Source organism: Hypanus sabinus, chromosome 6 (genome assembly GCF_030144855.1).
Source record: "Hypanus sabinus isolate sHypSab1 chromosome 6, sHypSab1.hap1, whole genome shotgun sequence".
Classification (NCBI taxonomy): domain Eukaryota; kingdom Metazoa; phylum Chordata; class Chondrichthyes; order Myliobatiformes; family Dasyatidae; genus Hypanus; species Hypanus sabinus.
The window spans coordinates 90,404,094-90,431,707 of NC_082711.1; the positions used below are offsets into that span (position 1 = coordinate 90,404,094).

The 27,614-nt window shown below is 40.3% G+C and overlaps 1 protein-coding gene across 1 annotated transcript in view; it reads left to right on the forward strand.

Annotated features, from left to right (window-relative positions):
- nxph1 (neurexophilin 1) overlaps positions 1–20,222 on the forward strand; it is a 96,494-nt gene extending 76,272 nt beyond the window's left edge. The window contains exon 3 of the mRNA XM_059972611.1: positions 19,075–20,222. Within this exon, the coding sequence (XP_059828594.1) occupies positions 19,075–19,836 (762 nt within the window). The 3' untranslated portion in view covers positions 19,837–20,222. The remainder of the gene's footprint in view (positions 1–19,074) is intronic.
- Positions 20,223–27,614: the final 7,392 nt, after the last annotated feature.

Here is a 27,614-nt window from a genome sequence, read left to right on the forward strand (position 1 = left end):
AACACTTTTGTACACTGTCTGTGATCTTGCAACATATAGTAAAAATTTCATTGCTCCTGACCAGCCTGAAGACAAGACATTTGAAGAGCTGATCAATGTATTCAAAAAGCATTTGAGCATAAAACCACTTGGTCACAGGGAGAACTTTTTTATTTAACAATAGAGCGACAAAAGCTTCTCATTTAAACTGGAACTGAAGAAATTCCGAACGTAATTCATTTGAAGGAATAAGAAGTGGATTTCTCTGTGGTTTGAAAAACAAATGTTGCTGGCAGCCTAGAAACCTTCTTCCACAGGTGTTCTTTACATGCTGCTTGAGATGGAAATTATTTTCAAGCATCCGAGGCAGTTTGAGGTGCAGTAACCATCAGCTTCAGAGTTAATCATGTTGCTCAACCTTCTTGGAGGCAAAAGTAATCAGCATCAATGATATGGACCTTTTCCCAATCCAGGAGATTAATATGAATCACACCTACACATTTTAAGCAACCATTCTCCAACATTAATATTTAAAGTGTCTTTGTTCTATAGATACTAAAATCAGTTCCAAGGATTGGGATTAGTAATGAATTGACTTTGCTGATTCCAACTAGGAAACTAGTCTTCTGCTGACAGCCTGTCTCTCCCTCCTTCTTTGTACCAGCTGCTCTCTGCTCCTTCGCTCAATCATGCCAGGGGAGCGTTATCTAATGCAGCTGTGGCTGGGAGCAACTGGTTGGTGGGAATCCCTTGAAACCAATATGTCCTTCCACATTTGCTGTACCGTTCCCTGGAAACCTGGTTACTGAGAATTCTCTCTCTCTCTCTCTCTCTCTCTCTCATTTATTTATTTATTATATTGGACCATTTTTCATTGATTGAGATTGTTGTGAAGTCCTTTTTGAGTGTAAATTTTAATCATTTAAAAATTTAAACACTAAAGCCATTGCCAACATCCTATACAATTTCCCCCACAATGACACCTGTGTACCTCTGGTGCCAATTTGGAGTGCAGGGGTTTCATTTGGTGCCAAGATGAATTGCTTGCTAACTATGGCATTGCTTCCCAGAATCGTAATATCATTTAAATATGGCTGTAAGTCTACATTGATAGGGAAGAGAGGATAGAAGAAATGCCCCCCTGAGATTAAACAACAGATTAAAAGATTAACATCCATTGGCAATCACAATGAAGAGTTTTAGAAAGAGATTTGAAATGTTTGAGGATGGGACAATCACTTTCCTAAATGATATATTACAGGGCAGAGATAACATGATTTATGGTCTCATTCTGGAATGCATGTATTGAACATGGACCTGAATTAGTAACCACATGAATCCGATTGAACATAATTTGGCTTAACCACATTTTGTTCCCTAGTCTAATTATAATTTAGACAGATCCTTAAATAACCTCAATGAACCAATGAAGAATTTTGCATGGAAGTGGAACTTAAAGGCATTTAAGTGTGCATGTCACAGGGGTGCACAAAAATTGGGAAAATATTTGGAGCTCCTTGAACGGTCTCAGAAAGATCAAAGTATTTGTAGATTTAAAAGAAAAGTATAAAGCACATCTAAGTAGAGAGTTCTTGATATTGCAAAGGTGCACGAAGTTTGCATTGGTATCAGTTGCTCTTGGGCAACTTACTGTCCTAAAGAGGTAGAGGGAAGCTACAAGTTTCACCTGATCTTTGTTGTTTCAGAATATTGATGACAGTGTCTTTATAACAACTTGGCTTATGCTCTTCTGTGAACTCAGACTGTGAAGTTGCTAGGCCCCTCTCTGTTTCCACCTTTTGTTCATTCCTATCAGTTCGACGTGCTTTTGATTCCACTTATTAAAAGGCTGTAGATGTTCGGTTACCATATCAAGTGGTTCTTGTGTATTTTTGAAATTATGAGAAAATCAATTTAAGGACATCTGTAAACAAAGAGGAACCTGTTTCTTACCTAAGGGAAGAGATTAGTCTTAGAGTTGTTGCAACAACACATTGCACATGACCAATTCTGCCACGTAATGCACTTGGGCTCACCCTGTCAGCGATACTCCCTTTGTTCTACTCTTCCCTCTCTCACCTTCTTTATACTTGAAAACCTTACTTGCACTGTATTTTTTCCATTTTCGAGGCATGTTCCTGGACCTGAAACATTAGCACTGTTTCTCTTTCCACGGATGCTGCCTGACCTGCAGAGTAGAGCCAGCACTTCCTGTTTCAAATCAGAACAGGAACACATGTAGATAAACATTTCCCAACACCTCTGGAAGAACAATTCCACAGGGAAAGTGGGTGTTGGATGATGTTGAACATCTCAGTGGGTGTAGATATCATGTCAAAGGGGAAATAGTGCCTAATGAATTGTGAAGTTGGACAAAACTAGAAAACTAGATTTGGAAATGTCAGAAAAAATTGATTGTTGATCAGTGACGGTGGCCAGCTAGCATTTTAAGCATAACAACCTCTCCTGTCTGCCAGTCCATTTGGCTATTACTCTTTGCAAGTCTTCTGTCCATTTGTTCTTCCACTCAATACCACCCTGTCTTGTGGATTTTCCTACCAGGGATACTTACACCATATGGAAAATATTGATTGAGTTTCAGCCAATCAAGTTCTATTAAAATCTGCTTAGCACAATTCATTTAAAACACCTAGGTCACTTGTCCTCAACACTTCAGTGATGAAAACTCAGATGTTGCCGAGACTATTGATTGCATTCAATATTAAAAATATTTTCTGCTGGTACTATTTAGACTCTGACTGCCATTTATATTATACTGGACAGAGTTTCTGAAACTACCTATGAAAAAAGAACTCCTTACAAGTCTTGGGCTTTCTGAAATTGTGGCTTGAATATAAGAAACGTACTGATTTCATTTTAGTTGTAAGATGGAATATATTTAATGGCACAAAATCCAAGATAGAACAAATATCTATTATTTAGCATTTGGCTTCTGGCTGTGGAAATGACTGCAGTCGAGAGATAGCGCAGTATCGAAACTGAGTTTGGCAGCAAATAGGTGATCATGGCTTGCAAGAGATCCTGTTGATGAGTAGATATGCAGGCTCATGCATTCTGACACAGTGGACTGCTCATTAAGATCACAATAGAGTGCTAAGCATAGATGGGAAGTGGTAACAAAGCACATTTCATCCTTTGTTTCCCCAAATAGAATTTCTTTTTAGTTTTGCAATTCCTGAGCAGAACTATGAAAACAGACAAGTTGGACAGAAGATGCTAATATAATTTTCTAATATAGGAATCTCTGACATGCAAAATTGCAGCATCACACAGCTTCAGGACAATCTATTATTATAGTCTGGGTAGCTATTTCAGCTTGCAGAAGGATGGCTTCAGGGCATCTTTATTACTGGCAAGTTCCCTCAGACCGATATTCATTGATTTACAGTGAGAAAATTACTGGAGTTCTGCAAATTATCTCTGAAAAAGAAAATGGTTTAATTCTCAAAGCAGCGTTTGGCACAAATCTTGTTCCAGGATTTATTTTGTCTACTTACAGTGGAGACTTTTCTTTCTTTCAATCCAAAGCTCTCAGATTTGTGGATGACGGTATGACAACAAGATCTTGAACTTGCATGAAAAGATTTGTTATTCTAATTCTAAAATCTAATAAATGTACATTCATCCTTGTAAATTAGGTGCCTCTTATGCATCCTTAAAATGCAATAAAGTGACAATAACATTTATCTGCCTGAAATAAAAGCAATCAATAATTGGAACTATTCCACAGCGCTGCATTTCTGAAACTGCTCTTTCATGGTACAATCTCCATGACATAAAATTGACCATCAAAGAGTTCTTCATAAGTCCCTTTTTATTCTCCCAACATTTTCATTAACTTTTCCTAGATTCTACCACTCCTACACACCAAGGTCAATTTTCAGTGTTCAATTAACCTACTAACCAGGATGTATTTGAGAAGTGGGAGCAAACCAGGGTCCCTGGATGAAACTCATGTGGCCTGAGTAAAGTTATGGAAACTCCACACAGTCAGGATAAATCTAGTTCTCTGGAGAATTCCACTGGGAAAGTGAATGGAGGAACATGTTGAAATTCCCAGAGGGTGGAGTTATCTCTTCAAAGAGGAATTAGTGCCTAATGAATTGTGGGGTTGAGGAAAATTAAATATGATAATGTCAGAACAAACTGATTGTCAGACAGAGTTTGTGATCAACTGGCATTTTAAGCATAATAACTCCCTAACCTACTAACCAGCAAACGTTTGAAATGTGGGAGGAAACTAGAGTGCCTCAATGAAACCCATGCATTTGTGGGGAAAATATGGAAACTCTACACAGTCAGGATTTAATCTGGTTCTCTGGAGCTTTGGAGCAGCAGCTCAACCATCTGCCCCACTGTGCTGATGCTGAGATCTCTGGCTCGATTCCAGCATTGCTTTTGGCCAATAATCTTTGCTTGATAGAATCCTACTGAGACGACACTTGGCCACTATAAATTGAGCTTACTGTGCCATGTGCATTTGAAGTGTGTAATGTTAAAATAAAAGTGGGGAGAATAAAAAAAATGGGATTAGGTTAAAATGGCCAATTGATGCAGGTTTAATAGGCTGAAGAGCCTAATTCTGTGTCTTACTCTACGTCTCTATAATAATCCTTCTCACAAACCAAAACTTGGTTCTAGCACTGTTTGAGTACATCTCAGCATAGATCAGTGATGTGCTATAAATTCACGGCTATGATGTCTGTCAGCCTCTTTGTGGCAGCAGATGTGAGCGTATCCAAGTTTACATGGGCATGGGCAAGGCGTGCATTGGTTCATTTGTTTATTCTCTTTAATATTTTCTGCCCCCCCTTTACATTTACTCTTTACGTTGATGTCCTGGTGTATCTGCATCTGTGCCCAACAAACTTTCCAGAGTAATTGAAAATCAAATAACTGCAGATGCTGGAAATTTGATGAAAGATCTTCAACCTGAAATGCTGACTCTGGCTCCTTCTAGAGATGTTGCTAAAGTTGCTGAGTATTTTCAGCATTTTCCATTCTTATTCCCAGAGTTGCCTTTGGCTTCACTGACTTCCGTAGTGTTTTCTTTTGAATTGTGAACCAGAAATTGAAAATTAAAAGAACTGTGCAATGGACCACAATATTTCTGGTACATGGCATGTATGAGTCTCATATCTGGATATTGGATTCTCTGAGCAATCATTTTATTAAATCCAGGTAAAGAAAATATGAATTGATGCTAGCAAGTGATGAATGGTATACAGTAACTTGGCATTATGAAGACGATTATAGTACATGTTCTGTTAAATTTATATTATGTGACGAGCTGATATTTATTCCAGTTACCAGGTGGCTGCGTGGTCAAATATTCCCATTTATGATAAGTCACAGATGTCAACGTCGTGGTGCCTCTACCTCCTCTGTATTTTTAGTTCTCTTCTGTAAATGGCGAAGCAAATACTAAGCATTGTTTATGATGGCACATGCTCACATGCTGGTTACAGTGCATATTCTGAAGGTATTTATGAGGAAGTGCGATCCAAAGGGGCAGAGGTAGTAATGGATATTAGATGGGGATGTGAAAAAATGCAGTGAAGGAAATGACTATACAGAATAGGTTAGAGAGAATACCTTTGTGATGCATTAGGCTTCATATACGCTTCGTTTACTTGGGCGCTTCCTACCGTGAATCTATAAGCTCTCGCTAATATCCTGCTCGTCCCTTTTTAATCACTTTTCCTTTCTTCTTGCTTGGAAAGAATAACTCCCTATGGTTCACCATCGCTGTCCCATGATGCAGCTTCTCCTTTGTTCTGTACAAATTCCTCACTCTTCCAGGTTCCATTTTGGATTGGGCCCTTAAATTGAGATTGTAATGTGACGATATACATCCATAATTTAATGACTAACTATAAAGTATTATGACAGTAAAATTGCTCTGTGAAAATACGTCAGACATTTTTAAACTGTCATAAGGTATTCCAAAGATCTGGGTCTAATTGTGCCCTTGTGTAATTATCTGGGCCACACTGATTATATAATAAGATCATACTTATTAAATTTAATTTTAATAGGTCACATTGCTATGTACGACCATCACAGCTTTAACTGATGTTACATCATTTTCTTTTTGCTCAACTCAAAGTAGACGTACAACAAATTGGGATTTAGTTAGCATACATAGTTCATATATTGCAAAATAATCCTTAATCCATAAGTTATGACCCATGATTTAACAAGAAAGCTTCCAATACATTGATGTAATGGAAGTCATGATCACAATCTTGCATTACAGCTACAGGGTTAATTTCTGCTCTTCCTCTCTTTCTTCAAGGTGACAAGCAGCAGACCTCTTCAGAGTTGTTAGTATCTATTGAGCTACAGCAATAGATTATGAGAGCAAGTACTTTCTTGTCTTTCCTTTGTAGTCTTAACTTGTCAGCTGTAATGCGTGGCTCATCAATATATGAAAATATACTGCCAAAACGTTCAATGCTCATTTATAAAGCAAAATCTTAAATAAGCATACTGATCATTAGTTCATCTGAGAAAGTAATCAATGGCTTGTACATAAATTATCAAGCGACTGAGTTTGACATGAAATAAATCCGATGGACAGCAGCACTGGCATCATTTTTCTCTTGGATGGATACAATCAGTCCCCATGTCTCATATATTCTTTCGCAACAGTGAGCGAGAGTGAGAAAGCATTTATGTTACCTCCAGATTTCAACTCCCCAAACCCCTTCACAGAATGTGCTCCATTTCAACAATGATGGGACTTGGGTGTTCTCAGTGCAGTGTTTGCAAAGTTGCGGTGTGTGGCAGGTCAGACCCTGCACATGTGAGTGATATCCCAACAGTTGATCAGCCGAAACAAGCTGTAAACCCATGGAGCTGTCAACAGCTACTAATCAGTAGCAATTGAAAAGAGGTCGCCATGGAACTAAATCATTTAAAAATTATTACTTTTGAAAAGAAAACTGCTCCAGGAATAAGGCTGCCTTTTAGAGAGGATCTTGTTAGAGCCAAAAGCAGATTGTAATAGCAACTTCTTAAATTTTTTTCTATTACTTATGCAGTGTTCAAGGGTTCTATTTAACGGTGAGATGGAAAATACATGTCCTTACCTTAATATTTTTTGTAAGAGCAAATGAATGTTGCTGTAGATAGTGTGAGTGCTCTGTTGATAGTTAGTATTCGTTCCTCAGCATTTCTTATTATTCTTTGCTAAAATTAATTAGTAAGCTTTTCTTGACAGTGAGTTTATTTGAATTGTTAAATAGAAAAGACTGGATTTTGAAATAACAGTAACGGTGAGGCTATCAGTACATACAGTCATTGGGGAATAAATTGGAAGCAGTCTTGGGGTCCATTCATACACGTGTTAAAATCACCAAGCTGCTGAGTTTTCTGTTTGCCAAAAAGCATTGTATTTACAAGATCTCACTGACTTTATTTAACTGCTGGTAATTTCACCTCCCCTGTCCCCACTCCACTTTTGTTTTCCCTTATTCCTCTCGCCCCTCACCCTTTCTAATTCCCCTGCACCAGCCCCATGACCTGCCCATCATCCACACTTTCCTCCCTTTGGTGCCCCACCTCCTTCACTTCAGCTCTTACTGTCCTCTCCTATCAGAATCCTCCTTCTTCTGCCTTTTGCCTCTTCCAATGATCCACTCTCAGCTTCGCACATCATTCCTATTCCCAACCCCACTACCCTCATCTCATCTACCTACCTTGCCCCTCTCAAGTGGAGGTACCTATCACCTGGGAGCTCATGCTCTTCCCCCTCTTCCCACCGTTTTATTCTGGCTTCTGGTTTCTTCATTTTCAGTGTAAAGGGGGGGGGGGGGTTCTTTTTCTTTGTTACTGCGTATGTTAATCAAAATGGCTTCTTTGTTTTGTTAAAAGTAGGAATGCTTCTTTTTTGCGAGAGAGTGCTGGAAGCTTGATGGGTTAAAATTTATTGATAATGAGAATTGTATTCCTTTGTTAACCAACTGGGATTAATGTTGCTCTTTCTTCTGAGTCTGTAAGCAATTGTTGGCGGGCTTTTGGGGAGATGGGCACGAGGGGGTGAGAGAGAGAGGACGCGATGCTGTAAACTGGGCGAGGAATGGATTCCAAGCGGGGGGTCCAAGGCCAGGAGGTACCCTGAGGAGAGGAAACAAAGATAGACGTGCTTGGTTGACCACTTCGGGTGGTCCTGAGCTGCGAGTCGAGGAGTTCGGAGGGGATCGAATGGTGGCCAGAAGACTTCAGTAATTGAGCTCCAACGGTTGTGCACGAAGTGGTTTGGACTTTGATAAGTTTGGCGCCTTTTCTTTATTTTCTTTTCCTTCATGTATACTGTATTGTTATTAATTATTAATAAGATTAATTATAGTAATCTTTATAAACTGTAATCATTTAATCACATATGGTGTCCTGTTTGTTCTTTGGCAAGGTGGGGACATCACACAGCATCCACACCAGCTGATTACCCAGTTTGGTGGGGCCAAAGGCTGCTCCCCCTAGACGAGAATGAGCTGAGTGAGCCTGAGATGACCTATGGGGTTACACCAGTCCCAATGAAGTATCTCAGCCCATATATCAATTGTCCATTTCCTTCCATTTTGATTATCTGAGCTGCTGAGTTTTTCCAGCATTATGTGTGTGTGTTACTCTAGATTTCCAGCTTCTGCAAATTCTCGTATAATCTCACTGTAGGTGTCCCTATATAATAGATACCCAATAAACTCACCAACAAAGTACAGGACAAGTAGCATTTTAATGGTGAAGTAAGACTTGTTTGGTATTCTAGACAGAAGTGTGGAATTTTATTCATATACACAGATGCAATAACAATATTCAAAAGATATTTGAATGGATAGGAGGGGTTCAGAGAGACATGGGTGGAGTGTGGGTAAATGAGACAAGGTTGATGATCATCATCGATGAAATGGGCCAAGGGGCATGTTTCCATGCTGTATTATTCTATAACTCTATTGTTAAAGATGTGCGTAAAAAGTTACAAATGACCAAATTCAGGATCTTTATATCAGCTTTTTAATTACCGTGGTTTATCATATGTTCTGGTTTCTGGTGGGTGGCTCTTTTTTTTGTTGTTAGTTGGGTGATTTTGAATTGGGGTGGCCTGCAGATACTGAGCAGAACTGAAAAATACCTTCTGATTTTGTGTTTTCACTCATCTTGCTTGTTGCAGTTTGCACAACTTTAGTTTGTGCTTGGGGAAGTGGAGGATGATGCTTTTTTTTCTTCAAATGGGTTGCATGGTTCATTGTTTCATGGCTGTCTGCGGGGAAGATGGAATTCAGGGTTGTATACTGCAAACATACTTTGATAATAAATGCACTTTGAATCTTCATCCAGTGCACTGTGCTTATCCCCTGTTGGAATGTCAGTGGTTTAACTTTAATAATTTTTAATTATTTTAAAATTTTCTGTAGTCTAATAGATATTTGGTGAAGTCACTCATCGAACATAATGCAGTTCTAGGACACTGCAAGAAATCCAAAGAAGTTAAATGGCTCACTGTGGTGCACTAAATTAGGTAATGAACTACAATTTCCTGAGAGAGGAAAAGGTTTTGTGGTAGAGTGTTGATACATTTAGATCTTGCATTGTGTAAAATCCATTCTCCAAATTGCTTTCATTACTCCTTTATTGCAGAACACAAGTATGATATTACAATTCAAACCGCCTACTGTTGGTTTTAATCTGCAATAATTGTAAATGGGTAGCATTCATCTTAAAACAAAAAGTTTCATGTTAATTACACAAACAAAAGAGGCATTCTATTCTGATTTTTAATCATAGTATGCGGCTGATAGAATTACTGAGCACAATTGTTTGAAGTGAGGTTGTGGGATTCTAAAGTAAACTCTGATTCCTATCCCCACTGGAAATACTGGCCTGTTTCATATTTTGGCAAAATAGTGAAGAATAATATGACGAAATCCACACTCAGGTTAGAGGAACAATGCCTTATATTCCATCTGGGTAGCCTCCAACCTGATGGCATGAACATTGACTTCTCTAACTTCTGTTAATGCCCCTCCTCCCCTTCTTACCCTTTCCCTGATATATTTAGTTTTTCCCCCCTCCCTTTTTTTTCTCTCTCTCTGCCCATCACTCTGCCTGTTCTCCATCTCCCTTTGGTGCTCCCCTCCCCCTTTCTTTCTCCCAAGGCCTCCTGTCCCATAAACCTTTCCCTTCTCCAGCTCTGTATCCCTTCTGTCAATCACCTTTCCAGCTCTTAGCTTCACCCCACCCCCTCCAGTCTTCTCCTATCATTTCGCACCCCCCCCACTTTCAAATCTCTTACTATCTTTCCTTTAGTCCTGACAAAGGGTCTCGGCCTGAAACATCGACACTGCTTCTTCCTATAGATGCTGCCGGGCCTGCTGTGTTCCACCAGCATTTTGTGTGTGTTGCTTGAATTTCCAGCATCTTCAGATTTCCTCGTGTTAGCTAATATGATGAATGTTATTTTGTAGGTATATTGTGAAATCCATCATTAAGGTCCCAAATCACCTAGGACATACCTTCTTTTTGTTGCTACAATCAGCAAAGAGGTACAGAAGCCTGGTTATTGCAGCAAAGTCCAGTTTTTGTAATTCAGTAAAACAAATTTTATCATTTCAGAGACTTCAAAACTGGATGCATTTTTTAAAATTTAAGTTGGCTGCAGTGTCAAGGATGGCATTGTGCTTCTTGAGGGAGACTGGATCTGCAGTCTTCCAGGCAAATGAAAGCGTTCTGTCATAAACCTGACTTGTTGCTTGAAGATGGTGAAAAATATTTGGGTTTTCAAGAGGTGAATTACTCACCTCAGGATCCCCAGCCTCATCACCTGTTCTTGCAGTATTTATGTCCATGACCCTCCATCGTTGGGCAATATTGAGTTCCTTCAGCTGAGGTCAGCATTCAATGCTTGTCTTGAAGTGCCCCTGAGAAGGTGGGGGTGAACTGTCTGCTTAAACTTCTGCAGTCCTGGTTTAGATACTTCCTCAGTATTATTCGGGAGAAAGTTCCAGTAGTTAGATCCAGCAAGAATGAGGAAACAGTGATATACCAAGTCAGGATGATGTGTGACATGGGGGAGAACCTGCAGGTAGTGGTGTTCCCTTGTGCCTGGTGTGATTGTCCTTCCATGTGATAGTGATCGTGGGTTTGGGACATGCAATGCTATGCATTTTGTAGACACCACACGCTGTAGCCACTGCGCCCTCAGTGATGGAAGGAATCACTGCTTACGTTGGTGAAAGGTGCACCAGTTGAGTGGTCTGAAGAGTCATGTATGATGTCAAGCTTCTTAAGGGTTGTTGGATCTGCAGTCAACCAGGCAAGTGGAGAGGATTCCAGCATGACTTGTGCATTGTAGATGGTGGATAAGATCTGGGTTGTCAGGAGGTGAATTACTCACTTCGGACTTCAAACATCTCACCTCTTCATGTTCCTGCAGTCACAACATTTATATGCTTGATCCCTGATCTCTACTCAGCATTGACCTCCAGGAATAATGATTTTCTTTCAATCATTTATGACAGTCTTTCTTTTTCATTGCAATATGTACTGTCTTGGTAATAATAATCCCATTGAATCTTATGGATAGGTGGTTTGACTCTCTTTGGAGATAATCTTTGCCTGACACTCTAGTGGCATGAATGTTAATTGCAACATATACTATGTTACACAAGATGTAGTTTTGTGTATTTGGTGAGATGTTGTGGCTAGGCTAGAACATGATGCAATCATCAGGGAACATTGTCACAAATTATTGAAGGAAAGGCTTTCATTTGGTAACTGAAGGTAAGTGGGCCTAGAACACTATCCTGTGACGATGCCTCAGTGGATGATTGATATCCACTGACTGTAACCATCACTCTTTGTGAGATAAAACTCTAGCCATTGGAATTTAATTCCCTCGATGCCCATTGACCATTTTATCAGGGTTGCTTGGTGCCACTTTCTTTCAAGTTATGTCTTGATGTCAAGGGCAGTCACTCTCACCTCACCTCACCTCTGGAACTCAGCTCTTGGTTCCACATTTGGTTTAAGGCTCTGATGAGATTTCAAGTCAAATGGTTCTGATGAAGCTTTGATGGAGCAGTGAGCAGGGTATTGGTGTCTATATGCCTCTTGAGAGCAGTCAATGACACTGTCCATTGTTTTGCTAATGATTGTGAGTAGATTGATTGGACAGCAATTGTCCAGCAGATTTGTGCATAAGTCATACCAAGGTAATTTTACACATTGCTGGGTAGATGCCACAATTTTAACAACATTGTAAACAGCACTGCCAGAGGAGGAGCACAGATCTTTAGTACCACAGTTAAGACAGTTTTCTGATTTGATAGCCTATGTTTTATCTAGTACTCTCAACAGTTTCTGGGTATCACTTGAAATTGGGCTGAAGAATGCCATCTGTAAAGGGGCTGACCTCACAAGCAGGCATAAATAAGTCAGCTAATAGGCATTTCTGGTTGGACATGATTGTGAATGTTTCAGCTTGGTTTTTGATACGTGGTAGACCCTGCCATCATTGATGATGAGGATATTATTGGAGCATCCTCCTCCTATTAGAATCTTAGTTCTCCACCACCATTTTTGACTAAATGTGGAAGGACTACAGAGATTTGATCTAATCCATTGTTTGTGAGATTTCTGTCTATTTCTTGAAAATCCAAAAACAACACAGAAGATGATGAAACTCTGAAGTAGCCCATTCTGATGAAAGGTCTGACTCTTGAAATTTTAATTCAGTTTCTCTTTCTATAGAGGCAGGCAAATTTGCCAAGTGTTTCCAGTCTGTTGCATTCTGTTTTTGCTGAACTGCACTCATATTCTCCATCTTGGAGCTTCACAAGATTGACACCTCCTTTTTTTGGATATGACTGCTAGTGTTCCTGGTTTGCCTTCTGCTCTCCTCATTGAACTGGGTTTAATGTACGGCATGATAGTAGCAGAACAATAAGGATGTGGTCGATCATAGAATTACATAACTTGCTAGTGAACATTTCTGCTGTTGCTGATGGTCCAAAATGCTTCATGAATGTCTGGTTTTGTGATGCCAGATCTGGTCTGAGTCTATCCCATCTAGTATAACTTAGAGCTATTTAACTCAATAGAGGATGTCCCCAATGTGAAGATGGAATTTGTCTGTACAAGATTTATGTTGTGGTCACTTCTACAAATGCCATCATAAAGAGACGCACCTGCCACAGGAAGATAGGGGACAGCAGTCTAAGTAGGTTATTCAGACTTACAGCTCAAGTTCAGTTAATGGGGATGCGACCAAGCTAGTGTAGATGGTGGTTGCTGAAATCTCTCACCCACAATGTATCCTGAGGACCCTTGCTTCTTGATATATTATTGGTATTGGTTTGTTATTGTCACAAGTATGGGAATATAGTGAAAACTTTGTTTAGGAGCTCAGAAAGACATCTGGGGAACTAATAGACGACATTTTGGGCTCAGACCCTTCATCAGGACTATATGTAGAATATAGTGACACTGTTACAGAAAAAGTGCAGTTGAACAGCAAGGAGCACTGAGGCATTGACTGAGGGAGGACTGTATATGGTAATCAAAAAGAGGCGACCAGTACCACTCTGAAAACTCTTCCTCCACTTTGAGTGATCATGAGCAGGAGATTAACAGAAGTCGGTGGGGATATTGAAGAATAAGAAAATCATTCTCAGGATTGAAAAAATATTTACCAAAGGAGTAGCTCCTCCCATGACAATGGTACTCTTGTTCTTCAATGTCGTACAGCTGTCTACTGACATTCTGCAAACCTTTCAGAAAGCTTTGTTTTAATTGCTCAGGTAAATCCTTCCTTCTACTGCATTATCTGCTTCCTCTCTCTTCTCCATCACATCGGCATTATTGTAAGGTATAATATGGCTGCTAATTCCCTCTCCATTGTTTCCAAGGCCATGTCGAACTCCATTCTAATCTTTTGTAACTTTTTATAACTTCAAGAGCGTGTTTCTTTGCACTGTTAGGAATTTTGTCAATGCTGCTGGAATTGTGATATTTTCAAACATCAGACAATTGTTCATTTATATTTTCATGTTCCATTCATAAGAGACTGATATTGAACTTAGCAAATCAAAATGACTGATTATTAGTGTAGTGAATCTATTATTAAAATAGCTACAGTAAGTTGGGTTAGTATTTTTAAATACATTATTTGTAAATGTTCTTTTGCCATCTAGTGTCAGACATTCATAGTGCACCAATCTTTATGTGGCTGATGTTTCTATTAAGTTACTAACAAAATCAATCATTTGATGAAAGTTCAGATGTCAACTGTCCTTTTAACAGAGTGACCAATGAACAGTTTAATCTCATGTCTTCAATTATGTTTCACTTGAATGTAATAAAACAAAAAGTGTTGATACTTCATTATTTTCTTCTGCTCCTTGTGAGTTGTGTGAGTCTTTTGAACCTGACATGGGATTTATATATTACATTTACTAATGTGTGTAAGCCAACATGGATTCTGAAAGAAGCAGCAAGTTGTTCTGCATTGTGATAACTTTAAGAGAAAAGGAGTGAAGGATAGTGTCCAATGAGCCACTTACTACTGTCCCGAAGTTCTCCCACCCAAAATGTCCATCAGTTGAGACATCACATTGATGAATCACGGTGCTGTCTCTCCTGCTAGATATTGCTCCAAATACATTAAATATGGCAGATGTTTTAGACAACAGAGCACTTGCAGTGGGGAGATCCACTTTCTGTTACTAGTAGTAGCTTCCCAAGAAAGCTTCCTAAGCTTTGGTTCTGTCATCCTCTCTCCTTAGTACTATTGGGAAATCAAGCACTCTGGGAGGAGGGACACTTGGGTGAGATGCGGTGTGGCAGATTATTGTCGATTCTGCTGTGCCTTCCATTGTTCCAATCCTCAGACACTGCTGCCTTTATGAGGCTTGCCTTCATTTTGAAAGGCATTGGCAATATTACAACAATACATTACAAGCTGCCAATGAACAGAGCAAGTTATGTTGGCAGATCCTTATTTAACTTCACTTGGTAGTAGATGAAATGAACTTGGGGTTATTTTGGTGTCCATGTGATCATGGTGCTAATCACAATGCAAAACAATGCAATGAAAGTAAATCTCACTCTATCATTTTTAGATTGAATCAGAATAATTGTGCGATTTTTGTACGATAAAATATTGAAATACTGATCGCTGAAGAAGGTCCCTCTGAGCTCATTTATCGAGAAAGCAACTAGTTTCACTACAATCCCAGTGAACAATTCTAAAGTTATCCTGTTCGTAATCCTACCTGCAACATTAACACTCAGTACTGCACTTAACAATAAGTACTCCTGTTTGAGTACTGTTGGGAGGGATGGCCTAGCTGGGGGAAGCAACAGTGGTTATGCCTCTGGCACAGAGTCTGGCCCTGTGGCTTAGAAGGGTAGGGAAAGGAAAAGGAAAGTAATAGTGATAGGAGACTCTATAGTTAGGGGATCAGACAGGTGATTCTGTGGATGCAGGAAAGAAACGCGGATGGTAGTTTGCCTCCCAGGTGCCAGGGTCCGGAATGTTTCTGATCGTGTCCAAGATATCCTGAAGTTGGAAGGTGAACAGCCTGAGGTCGTGGTACATACTGGTACCAAGGGGTTTAAATGGGGTAGAGTTTGTTAGGTGTATTCAGGAAGGTTTCCTTACACAATATGTAGATAAGCCTACAAGAGGAGAGGCTGTACTTCATCTGGTATTGGGAAATGAATTTGTCAGGTGTCAGGTCTCTCAGTGGGAGAGAATTTTGGAGATAGTGATCACTATTCTATCTCCTTTTCCATAGCATTGGAGAGGGATTCGTTGACAAGTTAGGAAGGTGTTTAATTGGAGTGGGGGGAAATATGTGGCTATCAGGCAGGAACTTGGAAGCATAAATTGGGAATAGATGTTCTCAGGGAAATGTATGACAGAAATGTGGCAAATGTTCAGGGGATATTTGTGTGGCATTCTGCATAGGTACATTCCAATGAGACAAGGAAAGGATGGTAGGGTACAGGAACCGTGCTGTACAAAGGCTGTTGAAAATCTAGTCATGAAGAAAAGAAAGGCTTACAAAAAGTGGAAGAAACTAGGTAATGATAGAGATCTAGATTATTATAAGGCTAGCAGGAAGGAGCTTAAGAATGAAATTAGGAGAGCCAGAAGGTGCCATGAGAAGGCCTTGGCAAGCAGGATTAAAGAAAACCCCAGGATTCTACAAGTATGTGAAGAGCAAGAGGATAAGATGTGAAGGAATAGGACCAATCAAGTGTGACAGTGGAAAAGTGTGTATGGAACCAGTGGAGATAGCTGAGGTACTTAATGAATACTCAGTATTCACTATGATAAAGGATCCTGGTGATTGTAGGGATGCCTTACAGTGGATTGAAAAGCTTGAGCATATAGACATTAAGAAAGAGGATGTGCTGGAGCTTTTGCAAGCAACAGGTTGGGTAAGTCTCCAAAACCGTTTGAGATGTACCCCAGGCTATTGAGGGAGGCAAGAGAGGAGATTGCTGAGCCTCTGGCAATGATCTTTGCATCATCAATGGGGACGGAAGAGGTTCTGGAAGATTGGAGGGTTGCGGATGTTGTTCCCTTATTCAAGAAAGGGAGTAGGGATAGCCCAGGAAATTATAGACCAGCGAGTCTTACATCAGTGGTTGGTAAGTTGATGGAAAAGGTCCTGAGAGTCAGGATTTATGAACATTTACAGAGATGTAATTTGATTAGGAATAGTCAGCATGGCTTTGTCAAAGGTAAGTCGTGCTTTATGAGCCTGATTGAATTTTTTGAGGTTGTGACTAAACACATTGATGATAGTAGAGCAGTATATGTAGTGTATATAGATTTCAGCAAGGCATTTGATAAGGTACTCCATGCAAGGCTTATTGAGAAAGCAAGGAGGCATTGTATCCAAGGGGACCTTGCTTTGTGGATCCAGAAGACAAAGAGTGGTTGTAAACGGGTCACATTCTGCATGGAGGTCAGTGAGCAGTGGTGTGCCACAGGGATCTGTTCTGGGACCCCTTCTGTTCGTGATCTTTATAAATGACCTGGATGAGGAAGTGGAGGGATGGGTTAGTAAATTTGCTGATGACAAAAAGGTTGGGGGTGTTGTGGATAGTGTGGAGGGCTGTCAGAGATTACAGTGGGATATTGATAGGATGCAAAACTGGACTGAGAAGCTGCAGATGGAGTTTAACCCAGATAAGTGTTCATTCTGGTAGGTCAAATATGATGGCAGAATATAGTATTAATGGTAAGATGTTTGGCAGTGCAGAGGATCAGAGCGACCTTGGGGTCCGAGTCCACAGGACACTCAAAGCGGCTGGGCAGGTTGATTCTGTGGTTAAGAAGGCATACGCACTTTCATCAACCGTGGGATTGAGTTTAAGAGCCGAAAGGTAATGTTGCGATTATGTAGGACCCTGGTCAGACCCATTTGGAGTACTGTGTACAGTTCTGGTCACCTAACTATAGAAAGGATGTGGAAACCATAGAAAGGGTGCAGAGGAGATTTACAAGGATATTGCCTGGATTGGGGAGCAGGCCTTATGAGAATAGTTTGAGTGAACTTGGACTTTTCTCCTTGGAGCGATGGAGGATGAGAGGTAACCTGAAAGAGGTGTATAAAATGATGAGGGGCATTGATCATGTGGATAGTGAGAGGCCTTTTCCCAGGGCTGAAATGGCTATCATGAGAGGGCATAGTTGGAAGCAGGTACAGAGGAGATGTCAGGGGTAAGTTTTTTTATGCGGAGAGTGGTGAGTGCGTGGAATAGGCAGCTGATGATGGTGGGGAGGCAGATACGATAGGGTCCTTTAAGAGACTCCTGGACAGGTACATGGAGCTTAGAAAAAATGAGGGCCATGGGTAACCCTAGGTAATTTCTAAAGTAAGTACATGTTCGGCGTGGCTTTGTGTGCCGAAGGGCCTGTATTGTGCTGTAGGTTTTCTACATTTCTATTATTCTAAGACCTAGTCACAGCTAGTCACGACTTTGAGTAGGACCGTCAACAATTTTAATTGTGTAATTTTGTGGGGTCACTGAATTTAGCCATTATGCCATTGCAATGGTGCTCCAGTGGTATGGACCCCAAACTCTGTCAATTCCCCACCCCAATCTCATTTTTTTTCTCTTTAAGAACCTTAAAATCAACCTTTTGAGCAAGATTATTATCATCTGCACTGATATCTCCTCACGTGCCCTGCTTTCTATAATATGTTTGCCAAAGTTTAGTGAACAATTATCAAATGTTAGACACATTAATAAATGTAAGTTCCAGCAGGCCAGATATTCACAAATCACAGGTCACAATTTGAATTAGTTCAACATGTGAATGAGTTTTATTTGGTTTTGGCTTTAGAATGTCTAACGGTGTGATAGTTTTGAGGATGTAGATTGGATCAGCTTGCCAGTGGGGTGGAAGGAAAAATATCATGGCCTCAACAAATTGCTCTTGCAGCACTATTTTTCCCAGCAGGATGTGACTGGAGGTTGCTTATCTCCAAAGTGGAACATGCAGGTTTGAATTCAGCTGAGCGATATATTACCTTGTGTTGATTATTAATCAAGACAAGACTTCGTTAACTCAGCAAATGTTTAGGACTTCTTTAGATCTGGTCACCACATTTGGGTCAAAAGATTGAGGGCTCACTCTATCCGTCTGATGGGCAGCTCCACCATCTGCTCAAACTGCTATCATTGAATGAATGCTTGCTAATGACTATATACTTGCTGCAAGTGCAAATGTAAATGGGGAAAGTGTTTGTCATATCCCTGTGCCTATACTCATCCGTCAATAAAACAGTCTTTTTATCTTACTGTTTGTTTGGACTGCTCTGTAAGATGGAATCTTATAATATTTGATAAGTCAATGCACAACAATGCATTATATTTAAACTAGTTCTATGTATTTATTTAAATTGTTCAGGTTCTATTTGAAATGCAAACTCTTTTGTAATTACCATCTTGTGTAAAATAATATTACCAGCATAGCAAATGAGATTATCTGCTCATATTTCTGATGTGTTTGAAACAAAAATTCATTGTTAACTCTTTTTTTCATTATTATAGGTAATATGTGTTCATGGAAATAACCCTCAAAAATCAGAACTTCTAAAAACTGGCAGCCCTAAGAACACACAAAAGCACATATGGACAGAAGGTAGCAAAGATCTGTCTATCAGTCGCCTGCTTTCACAGACATTATCTGGCAAAGAGAATGCTACTGCTGTGGACCTGCACTATGAAACTCCAGTACCTTATTCGGACCAGGATATTTGGGATTGGTTACGAAATGCCTCAGATCAGAAGGAGCCCCACCCTCGTGCTAAGAGACGCCCTATAGTAAAAACAGGAAAATTCAAGAAAATGTTTGGCTGGGGAGACTTTCATTCCAACATCAAGACTGTCAAGCTAAACTTACTCATCACTGGCAAAATAGTGGACCATGGGAATGGTACTTTCAGTGTCTACTTCCGCCACAATTCCACCGGCCAGGGGAATGTCTCTGTTAGCCTGGTGCCCCCTACAAAAATTGTGGAATTTGACTTGGCTCAACAGACGGTGATTGATGCCAAAGATTCAAAGACATTTAACTGCCGCATTGAGTACGAGAAAGTAGACAAGGCGAAGAAGACTACACTTTGTAACTATGATCCATCGAAAACTTGCTACCAGGAGCAGACCCAAAGCCACGTGTCATGGCTCTGCTCCAAACCTTTTAAAGTCATATGTATTTATATTTCATTCTACAGTACAGATTACAAACTAGTGCAGAAAGTGTGTCCTGATTACAATTACCACAGCGACACTCCTTACTTCCCCTCTGGCTGAGTGTGTCCAATAAAACGGTTACTGTAATTATGTTACTGCAATGAATTCTATATCTTTGTCTTCATTTGTATGAATGGTTTGTACTGTATATAGTTAGCCAGTGTTATTTGAGCTACCTATGAACATTAATGTGTAACTGTCTCTCTTGCTTGTTTATGGGTTTAAAGAGCAAATGCAATGAAAAATAATCTTTTATTTGTGTAGCGGTTATAGCTTACAAGAAACTCATGTACAAAGAAGCAATTATTAAAATTAATGTAACTGGTGAAGAAACAATTTAAGAGGTATACATATGCCATATTACTCATTGTCTGTATTAAAGTATTTTATTTCTGAAAGATGGTATGTAAATAGGAATAAAATACTAATAGATTTCAGTTTGAAAATGTGGATACACCCTAGTTATGTTACATTAACAATATTTGCTACTTTTCCAGGGAGTTCCTTCTTTAATTGATGAAATTGTGGGTATGATCTTTTTTTTTGCCTCAGGATTTTACCTGGCTGAATCTTGCTGAGTGAGGCGGACACCCAAACAGCAACAAACTTCCACAAACCAAGAATTTGATATCGCTGCTGATAATAATTACTTACAATGAATTTTGTTTGAGTGGTGATGCATCCCCCATGTCAGCTGCAGCACCCTTAGTATTTGGCAAAGATATTCAACTGCTGACAAAGTTGACTAATTTGAACCCAGCTTTTTCTTCAGACACAGGCTGAACAACAGACAACAGGAATAGAGTATTATAACACTTGCAGTTCCACCTAACACAACAATTAAAACTGTACATTAATTGTTTAAGTACCAAAATGGGGTCCAATCATCAACACAGTAATAAAACATCCTATCAAACTTCAGAAAGAAATATGATGACTGACCTTTTATAAAGGTATAATATTGGTAAAGAAGCTCAGGTAAAAGAGGAGGAATGTCGGGTGACAGTTATGATTGCAAGCTGGCCGTGCATTTTACATCATATATCTCTCAAGTGTAAGCTAGGCAGCCAATTTGATATCAATTGTTCTGATCGAATGCAAAATTTGTCAAGGTATGATCGAGGTATGGAATCACAGATTATAGTATAAACCAAGTGTTAAGTCATAACAGAATGTTCTGCACACCAATTGAACTTTTAATTCTATAATAACAATTCATTTTATAATTTCATCAGATATAGTTTTGCTTCAGCTTATAAATTAATTAGTTGTTTCTAATATTTAATAATTTATATAAGTTGTTATGAATGATTCCTTATTGACACATCGCCTACCTAAGCTGTACAATGGGGAGAACATTTCAAAGGCATTATCATTCAGATGAGCCAGCTCTTTATGTCCCTCTGTGCTCCATCCTCTATGCAATGTTTGATATACTATGAAACATGAAATTTGCAGTTACTCGGCATCAGGAGTTGTCTGATGGCTGTTACTCCTGCTTAAGATAACACATTAGTCCATAGTACACACTGGAAACACCAAAAGTAAAGAATTTGTAATGAAGAATAATGTGTAGGTTACCCTCTCACACTCAGTGGCCCCTTTATTTGGGATAGGAAGTGGCCACTGAACATATTTCTGTATGTCTGTGGTCTACGCTGCCGTAGCCCATCCACTTCAGGGTTAGATGTGTTGTGCATTCAGAGATGTTCTTTTCCACACCACTGTTGTACAGCTTTGTTATCTGAGTTACTGTCACCTTTCTGTCAGCTTGAACCAGTCTGGCCATTCTCCTCCGACCTCTCTCATTAGCAAGGCATTTTCACCCACAGAACTGCTGCTCACTGGCTGCTTTTTTTTTGTTCTTCACGCCATTCTCTGTAAACTTTGTGCAGAAAACCCCAGGAGATCAGCAGTTCCTGACATACTCAAATCATCCCATGTGGCACCAACAAATATTCCATGGTTAAAGTAAAGAAGATCCCATTTCTTCCGCAATCTGAACCCCTTGATTATGTCTGCGTGCCTTTATGCAATGAGTTTCTGCCACATGACTGGCTGGTTAGACATTTGTATTGATGTACCGGTGTACCCAATAAAGGTGTGTGTGTGTGTGTGTGTGTGTGTGTGTGTGTGTGTGTGTGTGTGTGTGTGTGTGTGTGTGTGTGTGTGTGTGTGTGTGTGTGTATGTGTGTGTGTGTGTGTGTGTGTGTGTGTGTTTGTGTGTGTGTATATATAGAGGGGCAGGGGAGTATACAGTATGCATGTGTGTGTGTGTGTGTGTGTGTAAATATATATATGGAGGGGTGGGGGAGTATACAGTATGCGTGTGTGTGTGTGTGTATATATAGACTTTGTCTAGTCTCTTGTGTCATCTCAAGCACAGCTTTTCTGGTCTATGCACAGCATGGGGCTCTTCCGTTCTTTGCTTGAAACCCACATGCCTGGACCTAACCTCACAGAATTGGGCAATTGCCTAAAAGCAATAAAATGTTTGCCTCATAGCTCCTTGAGAGAATTTCAACTTCCTTGGTTGTCTCCGCAGGGCATCAACAACTTTCCTCAGAAGTACTTCAGGGAAGAGTTTGATATTCTCTTGAGAAGCCTCGCATGCAGGAACAGACTTTGAGAGGTTCAAAGTGTCGTTGCTACTGGTTCACATTGTTGATAGCACTACATTATAACAATTAGATACAGACACAATGCAGAGAGTTAAACTGAGGTCTTCATGCTCAGGAAACTTGTTTCTGAAGGCTGGTGGCATGGCAGGCACCTCAGTTAATTTATTAGACTCCAAGTGATCTCTACTAGCAATTAAATAACCAATCTACCATTCTAATAACAAAGAGCTGTTAGAAATGCTACAACACTTTTATTTAATTGTTTTATTTAACTATATATTTTTGAGATTTAGCCCAGTTAGTCTTATGGGTTTAGGTATTTTTACAATAGCACTGAAGTCAATAGCAGCTGCACAAAATTCATCTGATGTTATCCAATAACTTACTGATGAAGCTTGAAGGTAAAAGTCAGAGAAAGACAGAAATTCCAGTGAAATGGTCCTTACAATTACTTTTAATTTCTACTTTGCCTTTATAAACATATTTTAAAATATTCAAATAAACAGGAAAATTGACATGCAGGGCCTGGATGGGTAAAAATTACTTTCCTGTTCTAGACTGCTATCTTGTATCTCTGCTGAAAATAGCAGGGCGGCTCTTTTGACAGCCTTGAAAATAACTGAGGGGATTAAGAAGCTAGTTTCCCGCATTCCCATTGCTTGAAATGCAAGGAAGCGTTTCCCTCTGACTTCATTTTTTCCAGATGGTGTTTAGCACGCTGCTGAATATTGAGTCCCAGCAGTAGGGGAAGCAAAGTCATAATGACTATTCCCAGCTAAAATGTACATTTGCTTCCTATAGAAGGGAGGGGTGCAGCATATGCTGACACATGTGAAATAAACATTGAAAAATGGCACAACGTAGTAGAGACTGAGTTTCAAGGTTATCAGGTACTAAGCTAGAAGGAATACAAAATAGCAGAATTGCCTTGTATTCACAGGGGACTAGTGGTCCTCTGGATACAAAGACATTGATAAAAGTTTACTAGGAGATTCCAGCTCCAGGGATATGATGCAATGACAAAAGGGTAAGTCTCTAAGAAGAGTGGCGAAAATCGATGAATGCACTTTTAAATATCACTTGCTACCAACTACACCACTGGCCTTGAGCTCTGCTCATGAACTACATCATCTTCAATGAGCTACCATCAGTTTCTGCTGGTTAGGATACACGCGCATCATCCAGCAATGCAGCAACATTCCACCTGCATTTCATAACTGGTGCATACTGCCAACCATTCCACTCTTACAGCTACATCGTCCAATAAGCTGGTCAATATCCAGTGACACAGTTTTCTCTCTCCCTCAGGAGAAAGCAAGAGAAAATAATGAATGGTGGAGGGCGTTGGCACAATTTGGAGCCCTCGTCAAAGGTAATGGTGGTGTCCACGATCGGACCAACCTTCGTGGAGTCTGTGGTGAGGCTCAAACTGTCAAAGATATCATCATATTCTCCTTCTCATAATACACATCCCATCACTGTTTTATGTATAATTTCTTCTGATTTACAAGTGCAGGCAGGATAAGGATCTTTCCCCCCTTCTCCACAACACATCATTTTTCATTCTGGATAGTCAAGGCTGGCAAGTTAATGAAGGAAGGAACAGTTATCTCTTTATTCCATACAGAATCCTCAGCTCAAATGCTGATACTGTAGGTCATTGTAGAAGGGCAGAATCTACCTGTGGTGAGGGAATGCACATGAACAGTCTTCAACAAGGGTAGTGTGGGTGCTGGTTGATTGGAGGAGTTTGAAGAGGCATGATGTAGGATACAGCTGATCGATGCACACAGTGAAATACTTAGCTTGTTGGGAAGCTTTTCAGGAAGCCTGCATTCCGATTCAGGAGCTGGGAAGCATCGTGCATCAACTTGGTACAACATGCTGCTCAGATTCTGGATGTCCCTCTTTTCACAAAGGAACTCTTTTGCACAATTGTGGACCCAGGCACCAGAGCCTGACCTTGATGTCACAATAAGTAGGAGCACAAATAAGCCACAGGACTGTTGAGTCTCCTTCACTAATGATTTCCCTGCTCTGTTTCCATTATTATCCTACAGTCCAAAACTGGCCTTTAATCTGCTTAATGACTCAGCTCCTATTGATTTTGTCTCTAAGTTAATAGCTCTGGCTTCTGGACACTAGTCCAGCAACTTAACCAACCTTCTCCTGCACATTAGAGAATTGAGCTCTCATGATGCTGAGATTGGGGTTTGACTCCTGCTAAGTACTACAGAATGGTTTGGATAATGGTATCATTGTATCACTCATAATGTGTACCTGATTTTATCTGATGGTATGGCTTTCATTGCATGCATGCTTTACATATGCTCATGGATATTGATGGAGATATTAGGGGTATTGTTACAGTATTATCCTTGTTGCTCATTTCTATCACTTTGTTTGCTTTCAAATGTTTAGTGCAGTTGGCATATCACACTGCAATGTGATGGATACTGGGGATACCACGGCTCTGTTCATTGCCTTTGGCTGAACTGGAAGACGCAGAGTTTACTTTGGTTGCAGTATAAGGATGTATCTCAAAAGGAAAGCAACCCATGGCATAGCAAAGCCTGTTTGCAGCAGAGCAACATGCTCGCCTCATTTACCGCTTATTGGCAGGTGGCAAAACAATAGAGCAAAATCCATGTAGAATCACAGAGTCCAGAGAGGTACAACACAGGCCCTTTGGCCTGTGATATTGTACTAACCCTTTAACCAACTCTAAGGTCAATCTAACCCTTCCCTCCCACATAGCCAAGAGGAAATCTGCAGATGCTGGTAATCCAAACAACACACACACAATGCTGGAGGAACTCAGCAGACCAGGCAGCATCGATGGAAAAGAGTGCAGTCAATGTTTTGGGCTGAGACCCTTCAGCAGGACTGGAGAAAGAATGATGAGGAGTCAGAGTAAGTAGGTGGGGGGAAGGGATGAAGAAACAAAAGATGATAGGTGAAACGGGGGTGGTGGTGAAGTAAATTGATAGATGAAAGAGATAAGTGGCTGGAGCAGGGGGAATCTTATAGGAGAGGACAGAAGGCCATTGAAGAAAGAAAAGGGGGAAGAGAACCTGAGGGAGGGAGGTGATGGGCAGGTAAGAAGATAAGGTGAGAGATGGAAAAGGGGATGGGGAATGGGGAAGGGGAGGGGTGTCATTACCAGAAGTTTAAGAAAGCGATGTTCATGCCATCAAGTTGGAGGCTACCCAGATGGAATAAAAGGTGTTGCTCCTCCAACCTGCAGTGGCCTCATTGCAATAGTAGAGGAGGACATGGACTGACATGTTGGAATGGGAATGGGAAGTGGTATTACAATGGGTGGCCACTGGGAGATCCTGCTTCTTCTGGAGGACGGAGTGTAAGTGCTCAATGAAGTAGTCAGTGAGACTCGACATAGATTGGGAGATGGCTTTACCAAACACCTATGCTTCATCCACCAGAAAAAGCAGGATTTCCCAGTAGCCAACCATTTCAATTCTACTTCCCATTCCCATTCCGACATGTCAGTCCATGGCCTCCTCTACTGCCATGATGAGACCACACTCAGGTTGAAGGAGAAACACCTTATATTCTATCTGAGTAGCCTCCAACTTGATGGCATGAACATCAATTTCTTGAGCTTCTGGTAATGCCCTCCCTTCAACATTCTCCATCCCTTTTTCTTTCTCTCACCATATCTTCTTGCCTACCCATCGCCTCCCTCTGGTGCTTCTCTCCCCTTTTCTTTTATCCATGGCCTTCTGCGCTTTCCTATCAGACTCCTCCTTCTCCAGCCCTGTAGCTCTTTCACCTACCAACTTCCCAGCTCTTTACTTCATCCCACCAATCCCCCTCCCTGTTTCACCTATTACCTTGTGTTTTTTCCTCCCCCCCCCCCCACCTTCTTACTCTGAATCCTCATCGTTTTTTCTCCAGTCCTGCTGAAGGATCTTGGCCTGAAACAGCAACTGTACTCTTTTCCATAGATGCTGCTTGGCCTGCTGAGTTCCTCCAGCATTTTGTGTGTGTTCCTCTCACATAGCTTTCTATTTTTCTTTCATGCTTGTGTCTACCTGAGTCTCTTAAGTGTCCCTAATGTCCCTAATGTATCCCTAATGTATCTGCGTCTACCACCAGCACTGGTAAGATATTCCATGCCCCTATCACTCTCTGTGTCAGAAATCCTCTCTTTGATATCCCCCTATATATTCCTCCAAACTCCTTAATGTTATGCCTCCTTATATTAGCCATTTCCACCCTGGGACATAGTCTCTGCCCATCCACTCTATCTCTTCCTCTAATCATCTTGTACACCTCTATCAATTCTCCTCTCTTCCTTCTTCACTCCAAAGAGAAAAGGCTCAGCTTGCTCAAGTTATCCTCATAAGACCCACTTTCTAATGCCGGCAGCACCCTGGTAAATCTTCTCTGCACCCTCTCTGCATCTTCCACATCTTTCTTATAGAGAGGCAATCAGAACTGAATACAATACTCCAAGTGTAGTCTAACTGGAGTTTTATAGAACTGCAATGTTATCTCACGGCTCTTGAATCTAATCCCTGACTAATGAAGGCCAATGTACCATATGACTTTTTAACCACTGTATAAACACATGGAATCTTTTAGGGATATATGGATATGAATCCCAAAATCCTCTGTTCCTCCACACTGTTAAAAATCTGCTAATAATCCTTTATTCTGCCTTTAAGTTTGACCTTCTAAAGTGAATCACTTCACACTTTTCTAAATATACAGTATGTTTATGTCAATAGAAAAACCTTGAAAGCAATATAGCCTAATCTGCAATTTCAGTTGTAGATGCCATTAACTGTACACTTTAGAGAAGAAACCCTAACTACTGTAGAAAGAGCTTATAGAGGGCTCCATGTTGAGACATGGAAGGAAATGTCCTGGTGCATCATGGGCAGAGAGTCCTGTTTCCACCTTTTCATTCTTGTAGCATATTCTCCTGTCTGCATGGCTTCTGCTCAATTCATGTAGCCCTTCTTAATTCTAAAACCTGTGTTTGAGAGCAAATAGTTTATGCAGAAGTTTTCTGATCAACCTTGCATGCTTGGCATTTCCCCTGTAAGTTCTTTTGAGATTTTGCTGCACCAATAGCTTTGAAGATGTGTCCCAATGACCAGAAACAACAAATTTGTATGAATTCATGAATTAGTATTATTGGCAGGAAAAGAGAGTGTTGGAGTGAGAGGATGTGTGCTCTGACATGCA